General features: G+C 40.5%; 2 protein-coding genes across 2 annotated transcripts; both read left to right on the top strand.

Annotated features, from left to right (window-relative positions):
* The first annotated feature begins 246 nt into the window (after positions 1-246).
* Positions 247-5860, top strand: pla2g12a (phospholipase A2, group XIIA). Its single transcript, XM_034302868.2, has 4 exons — positions 247-822; positions 1886-1962; positions 2907-3072; positions 3770-5860. The coding sequence occupies exons 1-4, from the start codon at positions 585-587 to the stop codon at positions 3886-3888; spliced, it is 600 nt and encodes a 199-aa protein (XP_034158759.2). The 5' UTR covers positions 247-584; the 3' UTR covers positions 3889-5860.
* Positions 5861-7282: 1422 nt separating this feature from the next.
* Positions 7283-14032, top strand: LOC113524724 (phospholipase A2, group XIIA). The gene is made up of 4 exons (XM_026911055.3): positions 7283-8332; positions 9571-9647; positions 10255-10420; positions 11844-14032. The coding sequence occupies exons 1-4, from the start codon at positions 8077-8079 to the stop codon at positions 11960-11962; spliced, it is 618 nt and encodes a 205-aa protein (XP_026766856.3). The 5' UTR covers positions 7283-8076; the 3' UTR covers positions 11963-14032.
* The last annotated feature ends 172 nt before the right edge of the window (positions 14033-14204 follow it).

Consider the following 14204-nt stretch of genomic DNA (forward strand, 5'->3'; position numbering starts at 1 on the left):
TTATCCTTTTTAACAACAAATGCAGTCTTCACAGGTGAAACCCAGGACTCAACCCAAGAGTAGCCATTCAGAGCTATTAATTATTTATACAATCACTCTAACAGAGCACACCTGGGCATAAAGAAACACCTGTCAGTCACATGTTCCTGTATTTTCATCACTTGAAAAATGGGTGGGTTCAAACCAAAGGTGTCATGTTCGGAACACATCGAGATGTAAATATCAGGAAATGAAAGCTGAAGTTCTGATCCTTGCTGTTCAGGGAGACTGTATATCATTTTAGATTGGATCAGGAACCTGTGCGTGAGAGCGCGCGCTTGCGCTGTAGGACGCGATTGCGTCATTCGGAACGCGACGGCTCGCGTTTGTTTTCTAAAGTGAGACCCGGAAGTGGACTGGGCTGCCCCGGTGAGTCACAGGAGACGGACGGACTTTGGCTGCTTATGCGCTCAGGTGGAGGGAAAGATGACTCACAGCGTCCATCTGCCACCTTTAACGCCTCACAGGATCTCTAACTAACTCCGAAATCTTTACCGAGTAATCGGAATAATCAGAATAAAGAGAGAGAGAGAGAGAGAGAGAGAATGCAGCAGCAGCAGCAGCTCAGTGTCCCATCAGCTGTCCTGCTCCTGCTCCTGCTCCTGCTCTGTGGCCCAGCTGTGTCCAGTGCAGGACTGGGGGAGTCTGAACCCGAGACCCCGGACTGGAGGAAGACTTTAAAAACCATCCGCAATGGAATCCACAAGATAGACACATATCTGAACTATGCTCTGGATTTAATCGGAGGATCTGATGGACTGTGTCAGTTCAAATGCTCTGATGGTGGGTGAGGTTGTGTGTGTGTGTGTGTGTGTATGTGTATAGTAGTAGTAGGGCTGCACAATATTGAATAACAATGCTGTATGATAATGCTATAAGTGTGTAAAATCAGTTTAAATGTTTTATATATATATATACAGTTCTGTGCAAAAGTTTTAGTCACATGCAAAGATGCTGTAGAGCAAAAATAATGAAATTAAATGTTTGTACACTTAAAAAATCCTATAAAGGGCAGTAAACAGTAATAAATGAAACAGAGTCAATATTTAATGTGACGATCCTTCACTTTAAATAAATAAAGCAGTATCTGAGGTGCAGTGTGTGCAGTTTTATAAGGAAATGAGCTGGAAGTGTTACTGAGCATCTTGCAGAAGCAGCCACAGTTCTTCTGGAGACTTTGACTGTCGACTCGCTTCTTATTTCTGCAGCGAAACCCAGCAGCCTTCATTATGTTTTTATCTGAAAAGTGTCTCTTATGGAATCTGCTGCTTTCTTTACTGACATACAAACATTTTTCTGTAACATTTCATTTTGTGCTGGAAAACTAATGTCTGGAATCTAAAATGGTTTTGTACTGAATCAATAATGTAGAAGTCAGAAAATAAACATCTATCACAAAGTTTGTACTAAAAAAAAAAAAGAAACAGGGTGCCAAGACTTATGCACAGTACTGTCTATAAACTGAAAATGACATAACCAACATTCATGTTCTTTTGAGGAAAAGAAAACATTCTCTGCAATCTGCGTCGCCCTAAAACTTTGACTTTTCGTAACTTTTTGAAGTATTAAAATCTTCCAGTTATCTCAAGCCCCTGCGATACGCATATCACGATATCTACAACTGTCATATTTCGATAATTTCGGTATATTGTGTGTAGAGACATATAAAGTCACTGAACAGTTTCTCATCTGCCATACAGGACACTTTGTATGTGTATAATAACTGAGAAAGTATTGGCACCCCTCTATTCCCATACATTGAGCAGATATCGGATTGGTGTCACTACAGCAGTGACATACAGGTGTGTGTCGTTACCACTTACCTGCATTGCATTATCATTCACAGGATACAAACCCATTCCCAGACCTCATTACAAACACTCTCCGCCCAACGGATGCGGCTCTCCGCTGTTCGGATTTCACGTAAGTTTGGATGAGATTTTGATAAAGTTGCTAAGTTACAGAGTTTTGCCTTTTCAGCAAGTGAGTGCATGCTTTCTAAAAAAAAAAAAAAAAGATTAACTCATGATGTGTTACAGTATCTCTGAAATATTTCAAATAATGAGTTTGACGTGTTTCATACCACAGCGCTGTTGAGTTCTGGATTCTGATTGGTCAGAAGGGAAGGTGTTGATTAGTTTTCTATAACAGCAGCTCTGACAGTAGTGCAGGTTTATATTAATGCACACGTTCTGATACGTTATCTTAGGGACTAGTATGACAGACGCTCCGCTAATAATAAACAGATTAAAAATCATTGATTTATGGTGAAGTTTTCTGTTTATGTAACGTGTATGGAAGGAGTCTCCAGTGTGAGCTCTTTGTAACAGTCAGAGGTAAAGCTGTAACTTTTAAGTTTTCCGACCTCTTCAGGACGGAGGAGTTTACGCTTCTTTGCGGTTTCTCTGTAACATGACAAGCTGCAGGATTTTTGTCTTATTAACTTCAAGAGAGAGAAAAAAGAGAGGCTGGTGAGGGAACGACTGTTTATAGCTGCTATAACATAAGTGAAAACAGGAACTAACTTGTTCTGCTGATGATCCACACCATTAAATATAACTATAAATGGATAAAAAGTATGGCAGGTCATTCAGTAAGTTAAAATTCGTAATCACTGGCAAATTGCTGTGCTATAAGAGGAATAAAACACCTGGGAACACGCTGTTATAGGAAAATAATCAGCAGCGGAGTGGTAACAGTAACTCCACTGCACATCAGGTCACATGACTCCACACTGTTGTTAATTATTTTCCTATAACAGCACACCCCCAAGTGTGTTCTTCCTTACATAACGATGTGCAGATTCAGTAGCTGCACTCTGAATTTACACCAACAGGAAACTTTTTCCTCTGTTCTCTCGTCTTCAGTTTGATATCGGGATTCCCTCTATGACGAGATGCTGTAATCAGCACGACCGCTGCTATGATACGTGTGGACGAGAGAAACACGACTGTGATGATCAGTTCCAAGTTTGCTTGGAGACCATCTGTAGGAATGTACAGACCACACTGGGACTGGACCAGAGCGTACAAGGTAAACTTCCTGCGTGTTTCCGGACTGGGGCGAGTTTTGAGTGAGTCTGAGACACGTTAATTACACATGCAGATTTACAGCATCATGCTAAACTGGTGGCTATAAAGCAACGTTACTCTAGTGAGCTACAGCGCAGATCTTTAATGACAGTTATCTAATGTTGGAAAAGAGTCGAGTCTGTGATTTCAGGCTTTGGAATTGAGAGACCTTTCCAAAGGGTCTACTCTGAAGAGTCAGTTCCAAAGAGTCTGTGCTAAAGAGTATAGAGTCTACTCCAAAGAGTCAATTCTGTAGAGTCTCCTCGAAAGAGTCTCCTCGAAAGAGTCTCCTCGAAAGAGTCTCCTCGAAAGAGTCTCCTCGAAAGAGTCTCCTCAAAAGAATCAGTTCTGTAGAGTCTCCTCCAGAGAGTCTCCTCCAGAGAGTCTCCTCCAGAGAGTCTCCTCCAAAGAGTCAATTCTGTAGAGTCTCCTCCAAAGAGTCAGTTCCAAAGAGCTGATTCCAGAAAGCTCCAAACAGATCATACCAAATAGATGATTCTACAGTCTGTAATTGATCCATGAACTTACAGTGAATATTAATAATATTAATTAATACCTTTTCTTTAAGTCATTATTGTCTTGGTCTTCATTTGTCACTCATGTGATTATTCTCTTAAGACTTACTGTATTTATCATCCTGTTGTTTCTCTGTGAATCAGCGTGTGAATCGGCGGTGACTCTGCTCTTCGATGCCGTCATGCACCTGGGCTGTAAACCCTACCTGGACAGCCAGAGAGCTGCGTGTATCTGCCGCTACGAGGAGAAAACTGACCTGTGATCAGCTGCGTTCAGGCTCCGAGAAATCCTGACGCCTTTGAGGAACATCTAAAGAGTCAAAACTCCGCCCTCGAAGTCTGCAGCACTGCGCAGTTTAATGTTTTCCCTCGTTTTAAAGGTGCCATGTGTGATGTTTAAAAGTGTTTCTAAACCTGTAATAATCAAATAATATGAAAGATACTTCAGAGAAACTATGGTTCATAATATTGCTATGCAGTGCATCCTGCTAGCTTTCAAGTTTATGTTTTTTCGGCCCTGAAATTAGCTCCATCCCCAATCAAAATCAGAGCTGCTCAGCTGTGGCTTTTTTCTTTAAATGGTGCCTGATGAAGCTTACGTGCTTTCACCAGTTTTTGTCTGAAGAGACAGAAGAGAAAAGTTTGTCAGTTTTTTTAATCATTGCAGTTGCAGTTCACTTTACAGACAGCAGAGGGTGCCAAAACTTACTGCGCCTTTAATTCTCCTGATTCACTTCATTATCAAGTCATGTACAGCATGAATCGGATGTTTTGGAGGAAACAGTAGTCTGTTCCAGTTTAGGTCTCGGAGTAAATGAGGCTTCATCCCAAACACTGAGGCTCTTCACTAATCAGTGCTCTAACTGAAAGCCTCAGCCACTGGACGAGATTTATTTTTTATTCTTTTCTGGAAACCCGACATCATCCCAAACCAGACAAGCTTTTAAAGTCTCCTGACTGTGACTGTTTTTTTTTTTAATCAGGCCTTAATGTGTCTCAGGGATGAGAAAAGTTCACTATGCACGTGTTTTGTGTTTGTTCTGTGCTTTATGGAGTTGATATGATATCAGAAATCAGACACAGTGACAAACTCAGAATCTTGTAAATCTGTAACTTTAAATCTGTAACAATTTTTTATTTCCTCTTCTAACGGGACAGTTTTTTCTTTACTCACAATTTGTTTGTACTTTACATCTGTTGGAGTCTTAGCCCCGCCCCCTTTCTCTCTAATGCTGGGCTCTTAGCCCCGCCCCATCTTCACTCTAATTGTGGGCTCTTAGCCCCGCCCCTTTTCTCTCCAATGCTGTGCCCAACATGAGAGAGAAGAGGGGGCGGGGCTAAGTGCCCAGCATTAGAGAGAAGAGGGGGCGTGGCTAAGAGCCCAACAACTAAGTGCCCACAACTAAGTGCCCTAGCCCCGGCCCAATCTTCTCTCTGATGCTGGGCTCTTAGTCCCGCCCCTTTTTCTCTCTAATGCTGGGCACTTAGCCCCGCCCCTTTTCTCTCTAATGCTGGGCACTTAGCCCCGCCCCTTTTCTCTCTAATGCTGGGCACTTAGCCCCGCCCCTTTTCTCTCTAATGCTGGGCTCTTAGTCCCGCCCCTTTTCTCTCTAATGCTGGGCTCTTAGTCCCGCCCCCCTCTAAAATTTTACAAAATTTCTGTAAAACCCTGGAGTGGTGTAATATGAAGGCTGTGAGCATGTGAATTGTAAGTTTTAATCGCACAGTAAACAGTGTAAAAACCTGAATTGTTGGTTATTTGAATTTGCATTTACATTTAAATTCCTTTTGCCTGTAAATAAGTGCACAGTGCGTATGAGTGTTAGTGAACGGTTACTGTAAGCAGCACTGCTGGGGAAAGTGATGATGATAGAAGAGCTCTGAACACACAGAGGAACTCGGGAACACACATTATTTCCCAGAATTCCTGCTGGTGCTCCTGAGTAGCGCTGTGGCTACACACACTGTTCGTTTTAATATGAATTCTCACTGCAGCAGTCTGTAGAGTGACAGAAATGTTCGAGTCCTGTCTTTTCCTTTACGGAAACAGACCATCAGGTTTTATATGGAATGGTGTACAATGGAAAAGTCTTTGAGTTAAGATCACTGCCTGGTTGATTTGAGAGCTGAGCTGCACTTTATTTATTAATTAATAATGATGTAGAGGATTTTCCATCATGCAGTCGTGGTGTATGAGGAATTATTTTTACCTCAAATAAAATCATTTAAATCCTATTTGTGGGATGTTTTTCTTTTAGAGTCCTGTCTTACATTCATGACACCACATTATTCTGCAAGTTGCTGGGTTTTTTTTCCACAAACAAGAAGTTAAAGGAGCATCAGGTAAGATTTGTCATAATTTAATAATAATAATAATAATAATAATAATTATAATAATGAATTTTATTTTACAAAGAGCCTTTAAAAGCAGCTTCTCAAAGCGCTGAACACAATACAAATAATACATTAAAAACAATACAATATCGACAAGCAAATGCAAGTTTAAAAAAATATGTCTTAAGTTGAACTTTAAAAATATCGTATTTCTGAACTTCTCTAAGTTCAAGAAGCAGAGAATTCCAAAGGACAGGAGCATAGAAAGGGAAAGCCCTCTCACCCATAGATCTTAGACGTGTCTGAGGAACAGCCAGCAAGTTTGACTGAGTGGAGCGCAATCTACGATTAGGAGTGTACGGATGTAACAGTTCTGTAAGGTCATGTGGTGCCAGGCCATGCAATGCTTTAAAAGTAAGCATCATAATTTTAAAATTAATTAATTTTATAATTTGTCAAGATTATGTCTCAACAGTTCCCAAATTTCAGCTCAGACTGATTGATCACGTGTGTCATCGCTAAACTTTTGTCTTTGTAATAAAATAACAGACCTACTTAATTCATTATATATAGCTGGCCATTTCTGAATTTCCCCTCATAATCAATAAAGTACATATCTATCTATCTATCTATCTATCTATCTATCTAAACACTTCAAAGCGTTATACAGATTGTGTTCACAGACGTGTCCAGGAGCAGCATCATTAATTCTGTGTCCAGCTTCATCTCCTTCACCAGTAATAAATTACTCCATCAGAAAGCACTGCCAGTGTTCTTCTGCCTTTACTGCTTTTCTTATCGCTAATTTTTTTAAAGCACATTGTGATTTTTTTTGTTCACAGGAGAATTATCTGGCTGCGCTGAGTGCTTGCTGATTTCAGACTGAGATGTGGGTGGAGTAAAGGGGTGTTGGGGCGTGGCTATAAAATGACTGACAGCTTGACTGCGTATCCAAACGTCAACAAGAATCCTGGGCCATAACACGGTTTTCCAAAGAGGTTTTCCCAGCCACATAATTCACTTGTGCAGAGGTCATGGCTTAAACTATTATTTTTTTATCATGTTCTACATATTTTCCAGGTTATTTGTATAAGTGAGAAAATTAAAAAATCGACTATTGCACCTTTCAGTGAAAATAAGAATGATGTTGAATGATCAACGTGTTTAACGCCTTCAAATTGTAGTAAGTTCCAGTGAAGAGAAATATAGAAGAATATTGTTTTCCTGTCTTTCTCTCTCTCACACACACACACATACACACACACACACACAAACACAAATAAGTAAATAAATACTGTTTTAAATAAATATACAAACAGCATTTTCTTGTATATCCTTTTTTTATGCGTTAGATATTAAATTATTTGAAATGTGTTCTTTGAGCAGAGTTTGACTTCTGACTAGAAACATGGTCCTTTCTGCTCTGGAGAACAAATCTCAATAACTAAAAGTCTTACCTGTTAAAGATGAAAGGAATTAAAAGTCAAGGCTGCATGCTGTGCTGTGATTGGCTGCTGTGCTGTGCTGTGATTGGCTGCTGTGCTGTGCTGTGATTGGCTGCTGTGCTGTGTTGTGATTGGCTGCTGTGCTGTGCTGTGATTGGCTGCTGTGCTGTGTTGTGATTGGCTGCTGTGCTGTGCTGTGATTGGCTGCTGTGCTGTGTTGTGATTGGCTGCTGTGCTGTGTTGTGATTGGCTGCTGTGCTGTGTTGTGATTGGCTGCTGTGCTGTGTTGTGATTGGCTGCTGTGCTGTGATTGGCTGCTGTGCTGTGCTGTGATTGGCTGCTGTGCTGTGCTGTGTTGTGATTGGCTGCTGTGCTGTGATTGGCTGCTGTGCTGTGCTGTGTTGTGATTGGCTGCTGTGCTGTGATTGGGTGCTGTGCTGTGATTGGCTGCTGTGCTGTGTTGTGATTGGCTGCTGTGCTGTGATTGGCTGCTGTGCTGTGCTGTGTTGTGATTGGCTGCTGTGCTGTGATTGGCTGCTGTGCTGTGCTGTGTTGTGATTGGCTGCTCTGTGTGTGTGTTTTGGTGTTGTGTGATGAAGAGTGAAACAGTTGCGAGGTGTACAGATGTAGGAAGCTGTTTCCTCTCTGAGGTGAAGTGAAAGCTGAGTGGTTATGAAGCAGCTCTGTGGTTCAGCTGTCCTGCTCCTGCTCCTGCTCCTGCTGTGTGGAACATTAGTGTGCAGTGCAGCACTGGAGGAGTCTGAACACAACACTTCTAACTGGACGAAGACTTTAAAAACCATCAGAGATGGAGTCCAAAAGATACACACTTACTACAGATTATACAAATACCCCAAATACATCAAACCTGCTCTGGATTTAAACTCAGGACCTGAGGGACAGTGTGGCTTTAAATGCACTGATGGCAGTAAGTCATGGTTTTGTTTTTGTCAAGAAGTTACTTTCGTTTTCTTAGAGCTGCACTTTTCCTGTCAGTAGCTCACGAGGGAAAATTCATTCTTTGGCTTAAAGTAATCAAGAAACAGTCTTAAAAGTTACAAATAAATTAATTCAGCAGTTTTAAATGGATAGATTCTTCACAGAACCTTGACTGATTAAGTAGAAAAAAGGAAGTTGTTTTCACAAGACTACACGTTCACCTTACTAGCAAAAAGTCTCTTTACTCTTGCAGTGTAGTTTCATCAAAGTGGTTCATCACTGATCAACATATCATAAACATAAAATAGTGAATATATCAGAAACATAAAATAACATCGAGTTGAAAGAATCGACTCCTTCGGTGAGCCGATTCAAATGATCTGACTCACTGAAAAGAGTCGAAATTCCCATCACTACTCAAAAGTCACCTGACCTAAAAACACAAGGTACTGAAACAAAGAAAAGCAACAAGTTACAGAACTGATTAATAAACGCTTAGAGGCATTTATTCATTCTATTCAAATATGTTCGTGTAATGAACAACAATGTCCACAAAGCTTGCAAAAGCCTGGATTTGTTTCATGAGAAGAAACTGTTAGTGTTATGAAGAGAAACACAGGCAGCAGGGAGGCTCCATTACTGCAGTGCTCTTCCTCTTTCCTGGCATGTTGTCACCTGCTGCAGGTTTCACAGCAGTCAGTCATGCTGGAGTTAGGGTCAGGATGACTATAAACCACTTTATAATAAATATTAATTATGGTGTAGAAAGTTCTGTGGGGAGTTTGAGTACAGCTGTCTAGCTAAATCAATGCTTTTTAAATACACACACTATAAGGGAATTCAAACTGAAAAGCAAAAAGCTCTGAAGCCAAAACATCAAACTCTGACTTGCAAATGACATTTGCAAACTAGCTCATAAGATGGTTTTGTCACCTGAAATAGAAACGTAAAGATAACATGCACTTTGCATACAGGTGCACGTGAAGCTGCGATGGACAGCAGAACTTCCTGAACCTCTGGGGAATGATTGTGTGTCCTGCAGCTTTGGTGCACAGGATCAGGGTTTCCCAAATGATTTCCACTGGAATTCAGTGGTTCACCTGTTGCTCTGTACAACAAGCTGGCAGATGTTTGAGTGCTATTTGTTTTCACCACAGTGAATACTGACAGAGCGGTGTGTGTGTGTGTGGTTATTACATACACGTTGTCTGCCTTGGTCTTTTATAGGATCCAAACCCATTCCCAGACCTCATTACAAACACTCGCCACCTAACGGATGCAGCGCTCCAGTGTTTGGATTTCATGTAAGTTTGGATATGATTTTAATAACACTGTTACTCACAGACACAGAGATTTCCCCAGAGTTTTACACAGTGACTCTGAAATATTTCAAATAATTCACAAAAAAAAATGGTCACATATTCAGATCAGCATATCAGCGTGTGTTATTCACGTTTATTCCGTGATGTTTGTAGAAAAATAAACAGCATTGTGGTGGTAACATTAACTCTGTGTCATTACATCACCTCGTCCCTCAGTATTTAACTATCAAACAGGGTTTTCTTCTTTACGTAATGATGTGCAGATTCAGTAGCTGCACTCTGAATTTACACCAACAGAAAACTTTTTCCTCTTTTCTCTCATCTTCAGTTTGATCACTGGCAAATTGCTGTGCTATAAGAGGAATAAAACACCTGGGAACACGCTGTTATAGGAAAATAATCAGCAGCGGAGTGGTAACAGTAACTCCACTGCACATCAGGTCACATGACTCCACACTGTTGTTAATTATTTTCCTATAACAGCACACCCCCAAGTGTGTTCTTCCTTACATAACGATGTGCAGATTCAGTAGCTGCACTCTGAATTTACACCAACAGGAAACTTTTTCCTCTGTTCTCTCGTCTTCAGTTTGATATCGGGATTCCCTCTATGACGAGATGCTGTAATCAGCACGACCGCTGCTATGATACGTGTGGACGAGAGAAACACGACTGTGATGATCAGTTCCAAGTTTGCTTGGAGACCATCTGTAGGAATGTACAGACCACACTGGGACTGGACCAGAGCGTACAAGGTAAACTTCCTGCGTGTTTCCAAGTCAATTCCAAAGGAACTAGACCCTTTTTTCAATGAAGTCATTGAGTGTGTAATAATGACCTTCACTTTTCACGCCTGTGTCTATTCCACATATTGAGTCTATTTCAAATCAAAAGATTGGCTTCCAGATACAGGGGATTTGATATAGCCGATTTCATAGAGTCAGTTCCACGTAGAGTCCGTTTCAGAGACTCGATTCTGAAGAATCAATTCCAAAGATAGACGCTTCCAGAGACAGTTACACTGAGTCTTTGTCAAAGAATCGATATCCTCAGCTCCTGCTGAGGACGGCTCCACACGGCCAGCCTGAAGATCAGTGAGATTACTGAGGATGGTACCACTTAGAATCCATGAAGATGCCTTTGGACTGCAATTCCCATGAGTCAAGTCAAGTCAAGTGGCTTTTATTGTAATTTCAGCCATATACAGCTAGTTAATACACAGTGAAATGAAACAGCGTTCCTCCAGGACCAAGGTGCTACATAAAACAAAACACAGAACTACAGTAGACATTACATATATTTACATAAAGTGCACAGTGAAAAACATGTGCAGACGGCACAAGACAGTACAAAACTATCAAAACGACACTGGGCACGGTGAGTTACGCGGTGAGTTACGCGGTGAGTTACGCGGTGAGTTACGCGGTGAGTTACGCGGTGAGTTACGCGGTGAGTTACGCGGTGAGTTACAGTGCAGCGCCGACTAGCTCACAGTACTAATAAAAAAGTGACTCTTATGACAGTAGTGCAAAAATAAGTTGCTGAATGTAAACATAGCAGCCAGGTGAAGATATTAATATATATTGATCTATAATAAATATTTATAGCAGCAGAAATTGAATACAGGTGTGTGCAAATATTGCAAAGAGGATGGGGTGATGCTCAGTTGAGTGTGTGTGTTTTCAGTCCAGTCCCTGAGTGTTGAGGAGTCTGATGGCTTGATGGCCCATGAACAGTTTTACACTCAGGTCTCCATCAGTGAACAGATGATAACTTCAACAAAACAGACTTCATGTGAAAGCTGTAACGAATTTCCTGGTTACACAACTGCGCTATTTGTCCATGTAGTACACAGTTACAGAAGAGATTTATTTATAATCGCACTATCCGGTGTCACACAGATGAGTCTGGTTCCTCTCATGGTTTCTTCTTCATATCGTCTCAGGGAGTTTTCCCTCACCACCGTCACCTCTGACTCACTCATTAGGGATAAAATCATAAGTTTAAAATTTATATCCCGACTTTATATAATTCTGTAAAGCTGCTTTGTGAGAAGTCTTTAACAATGACCTTCATTTTTCACTTCCGTGTTTGTTTCTGTCTTTGACACACATTTAACTGTGCACTATGACTGTAGTCACTGTGACTTTTTCATCCTGTTGTTTCTCTGTGAATCAGAGTGCAACTCGGCGGTGACTCTGCTCTTCGATGCCATCGTGCACCTGGGCTGTAAACCCTACCTGGACAGCCAGAGAGCTGTGTGTATCTGCCGCTACGAGGAGAAAACTGACCTGTGATCAGCTGCGTTCAGGCTCCGAGAAATCCTGACGCCTTTTTAGGAGTGTGTTAAGAGTCAAACCCCGTCACTGAAGTCTGCAGCACTGCGCAGTTTAGTGTTTCTCTGATTTTAAAGGTGCAATTTGTCATGTTTAAAAATGTTTCTAGATCTGTAATAATCATGTAAAGTCAAGTCAAGTGGCTTATTGTCATTTCAACCACATACAGCTGGTACAGTACACAGTGAAACGAAACAACGTTCCTCCAGGACCAGGGTGCTACATAAACAATACAGACCTCCATGAGACTACACACAACTCACTAAAGACTACACACAACTCACTAAAGACTACACACAACTAACTAAAGACTACACACAACTCACTAAAGACTACACACAACTAACTAAAGACTACACACAACTCACTAAAGACTACAGCACAACTAACTAAAGACTACACACAACTCACTAAAGACTACACACAACTAACTAAAGACTACACACAACTAACTAAAGACTACACACAACTAACTAAAGACTACACACAACTCACTAAAGACTACACACAACTCACTAAAGACTACACACAACTAACTAAAGACTACACACAACTCACTAAAGACTACACACAACTAACTAAAGACTACACACTACTCACTAAAGACTACACACCACTAACTAAAGACTACACACTACTCACTAAAGACTACACACAACTCACTAAAGACTACACACAACTAACTAAAGACTACACACCACTAACTAAAGACTACACACAACTCACTAAAGACTACACACAACTAACTAAAGACTACACACAACTAACTAAAGACTACAGCACAACTAACTAAAGACTACACACAACTAACTAAAGACTACACACAACTCACTAAAGACTACACACAACTAACTAAAGACTACACACAACTAACTAAAGACTACACACCACTAACTAAAGACTACACACAACTCACTAAAGACTACACACAACTAACTAAAGACTACACACAACTAACTAAAGACTACACACCACTAACTAAAGACTACACACAACTCACTAAAGACTACACACAACTAACTAAAGACTACACACAACTCACTAAAGACTACACACAACTAACTAAAGACTACACACTACTCACTAAAGACTACACACCACTAACTAAAGACTACACACAACTAACTAAAGACTACACACAACTAACTAAAGACTACACACAACTCACTAAAGACTACACACAACTAACTAAAGACTACACACAACTCACTAAAGACTACACACAACTAACTAAAGACTACACACAACTCACTAAAGACTACACACAACTAACTAAAGACTACACACTACTCACTAAAGACTACACACCACTAACTAAAGACTACACACTACTCACTAAAGACTACACACAACTCACTAAAGACTACACACAACTAACTAAAGACTACACACCACTAACTAAAGACTACACACAACTCACTAAAGACTACACACAACTAACTAAAGACTACACACAACTAACTAAAGACTACAGCACAACTAACTAAAGACTACACACAACTAACTAAAGACTACACACAACTCACTAAAGACTACACACAACTAACTAAAGACTACACACAACTAACTAAAGACTACACACAACTCACTAAAGACTACAGCACAACTAACTAAAGACTACACACCACTAACTAAAGACTACACACAACTCACTAAAGACTACACACAACTAACTAAAGACTACACACTACTCACTAAAGACTACACACCACTAACTAAAGACTACACACAACTAACTAAAGACTACACACAACTCACTAAAGACTACACACAACTAACTAAAGACTACACACAACTACACAGGACTACACACAACTAACTAAAGACTACACACAACTCACTAAAGACTACACACAACTAACTAAAGACTACACACAACTACACAGGACTACACACAACTACACAGGACTACATAAAGTGCACGTGTGCAAACGTGTGCAACAGCGCAAGACAGTACAACAATTACTAACCAGGACAACCAGGACACAGTTCTACTGTGGAATAAAGTGCAATAAATAAAATGAATAAAAACAATATAAAAATAAATGCTGTAGATGTAAACATGCTTAGCAGCAAGAGTGCAGGTGGTCAATACAATGTGATTGTGATGTTTTAGCAGTAATTTAAGACAGAAATGTGCAAAAATCGCAAAGGGAGTGGAGTGGTGTTCAGTTGAGTGTGTGTGTGTGTGTGTGTGTGTGTG

The sequence above is a fragment of the Pangasianodon hypophthalmus genome, chromosome 3 (assembly GCF_027358585.1).
Source record: "Pangasianodon hypophthalmus isolate fPanHyp1 chromosome 3, fPanHyp1.pri, whole genome shotgun sequence".
Lineage (NCBI taxonomy): Eukaryota > Metazoa > Chordata > Actinopteri > Siluriformes > Pangasiidae > Pangasianodon > Pangasianodon hypophthalmus.

Excerpts from the sequence above, each read along its gene's own strand:
- pla2g12a (XM_034302868.2), top strand. The coding sequence starts at position 585 with ATGCAGCAGCAGCAGCAGCTCAGTGTCCCATCAGCTGTCCTGCTCCTG. Across the intron at positions 823-1,885 it reads TCAGTTCAAATGCTCTGATG|GATACAAACCCATTCCCAGA; the intron begins GTGGGTGAGGTT and ends TATCATTCACAG. Across the intron at positions 3,073-3,769 it reads ACTGGACCAGAGCGTACAAG|CGTGTGAATCGGCGGTGACT; the intron begins GTAAACTTCCTG and ends TCTGTGAATCAG.
- LOC113524724 (XM_026911055.3), top strand. The coding sequence starts at position 8,077 with ATGAAGCAGCTCTGTGGTTCAGCTGTCCTGCTCCTGCTCCTGCTCCTG. Across the intron at positions 9,648-10,254 it reads CTCCAGTGTTTGGATTTCAT|TTTGATATCGGGATTCCCTC; the intron begins GTAAGTTTGGAT and ends TCTCGTCTTCAG. Across the intron at positions 10,421-11,843 it reads ACTGGACCAGAGCGTACAAG|AGTGCAACTCGGCGGTGACT; the intron begins GTAAACTTCCTG and ends TCTGTGAATCAG.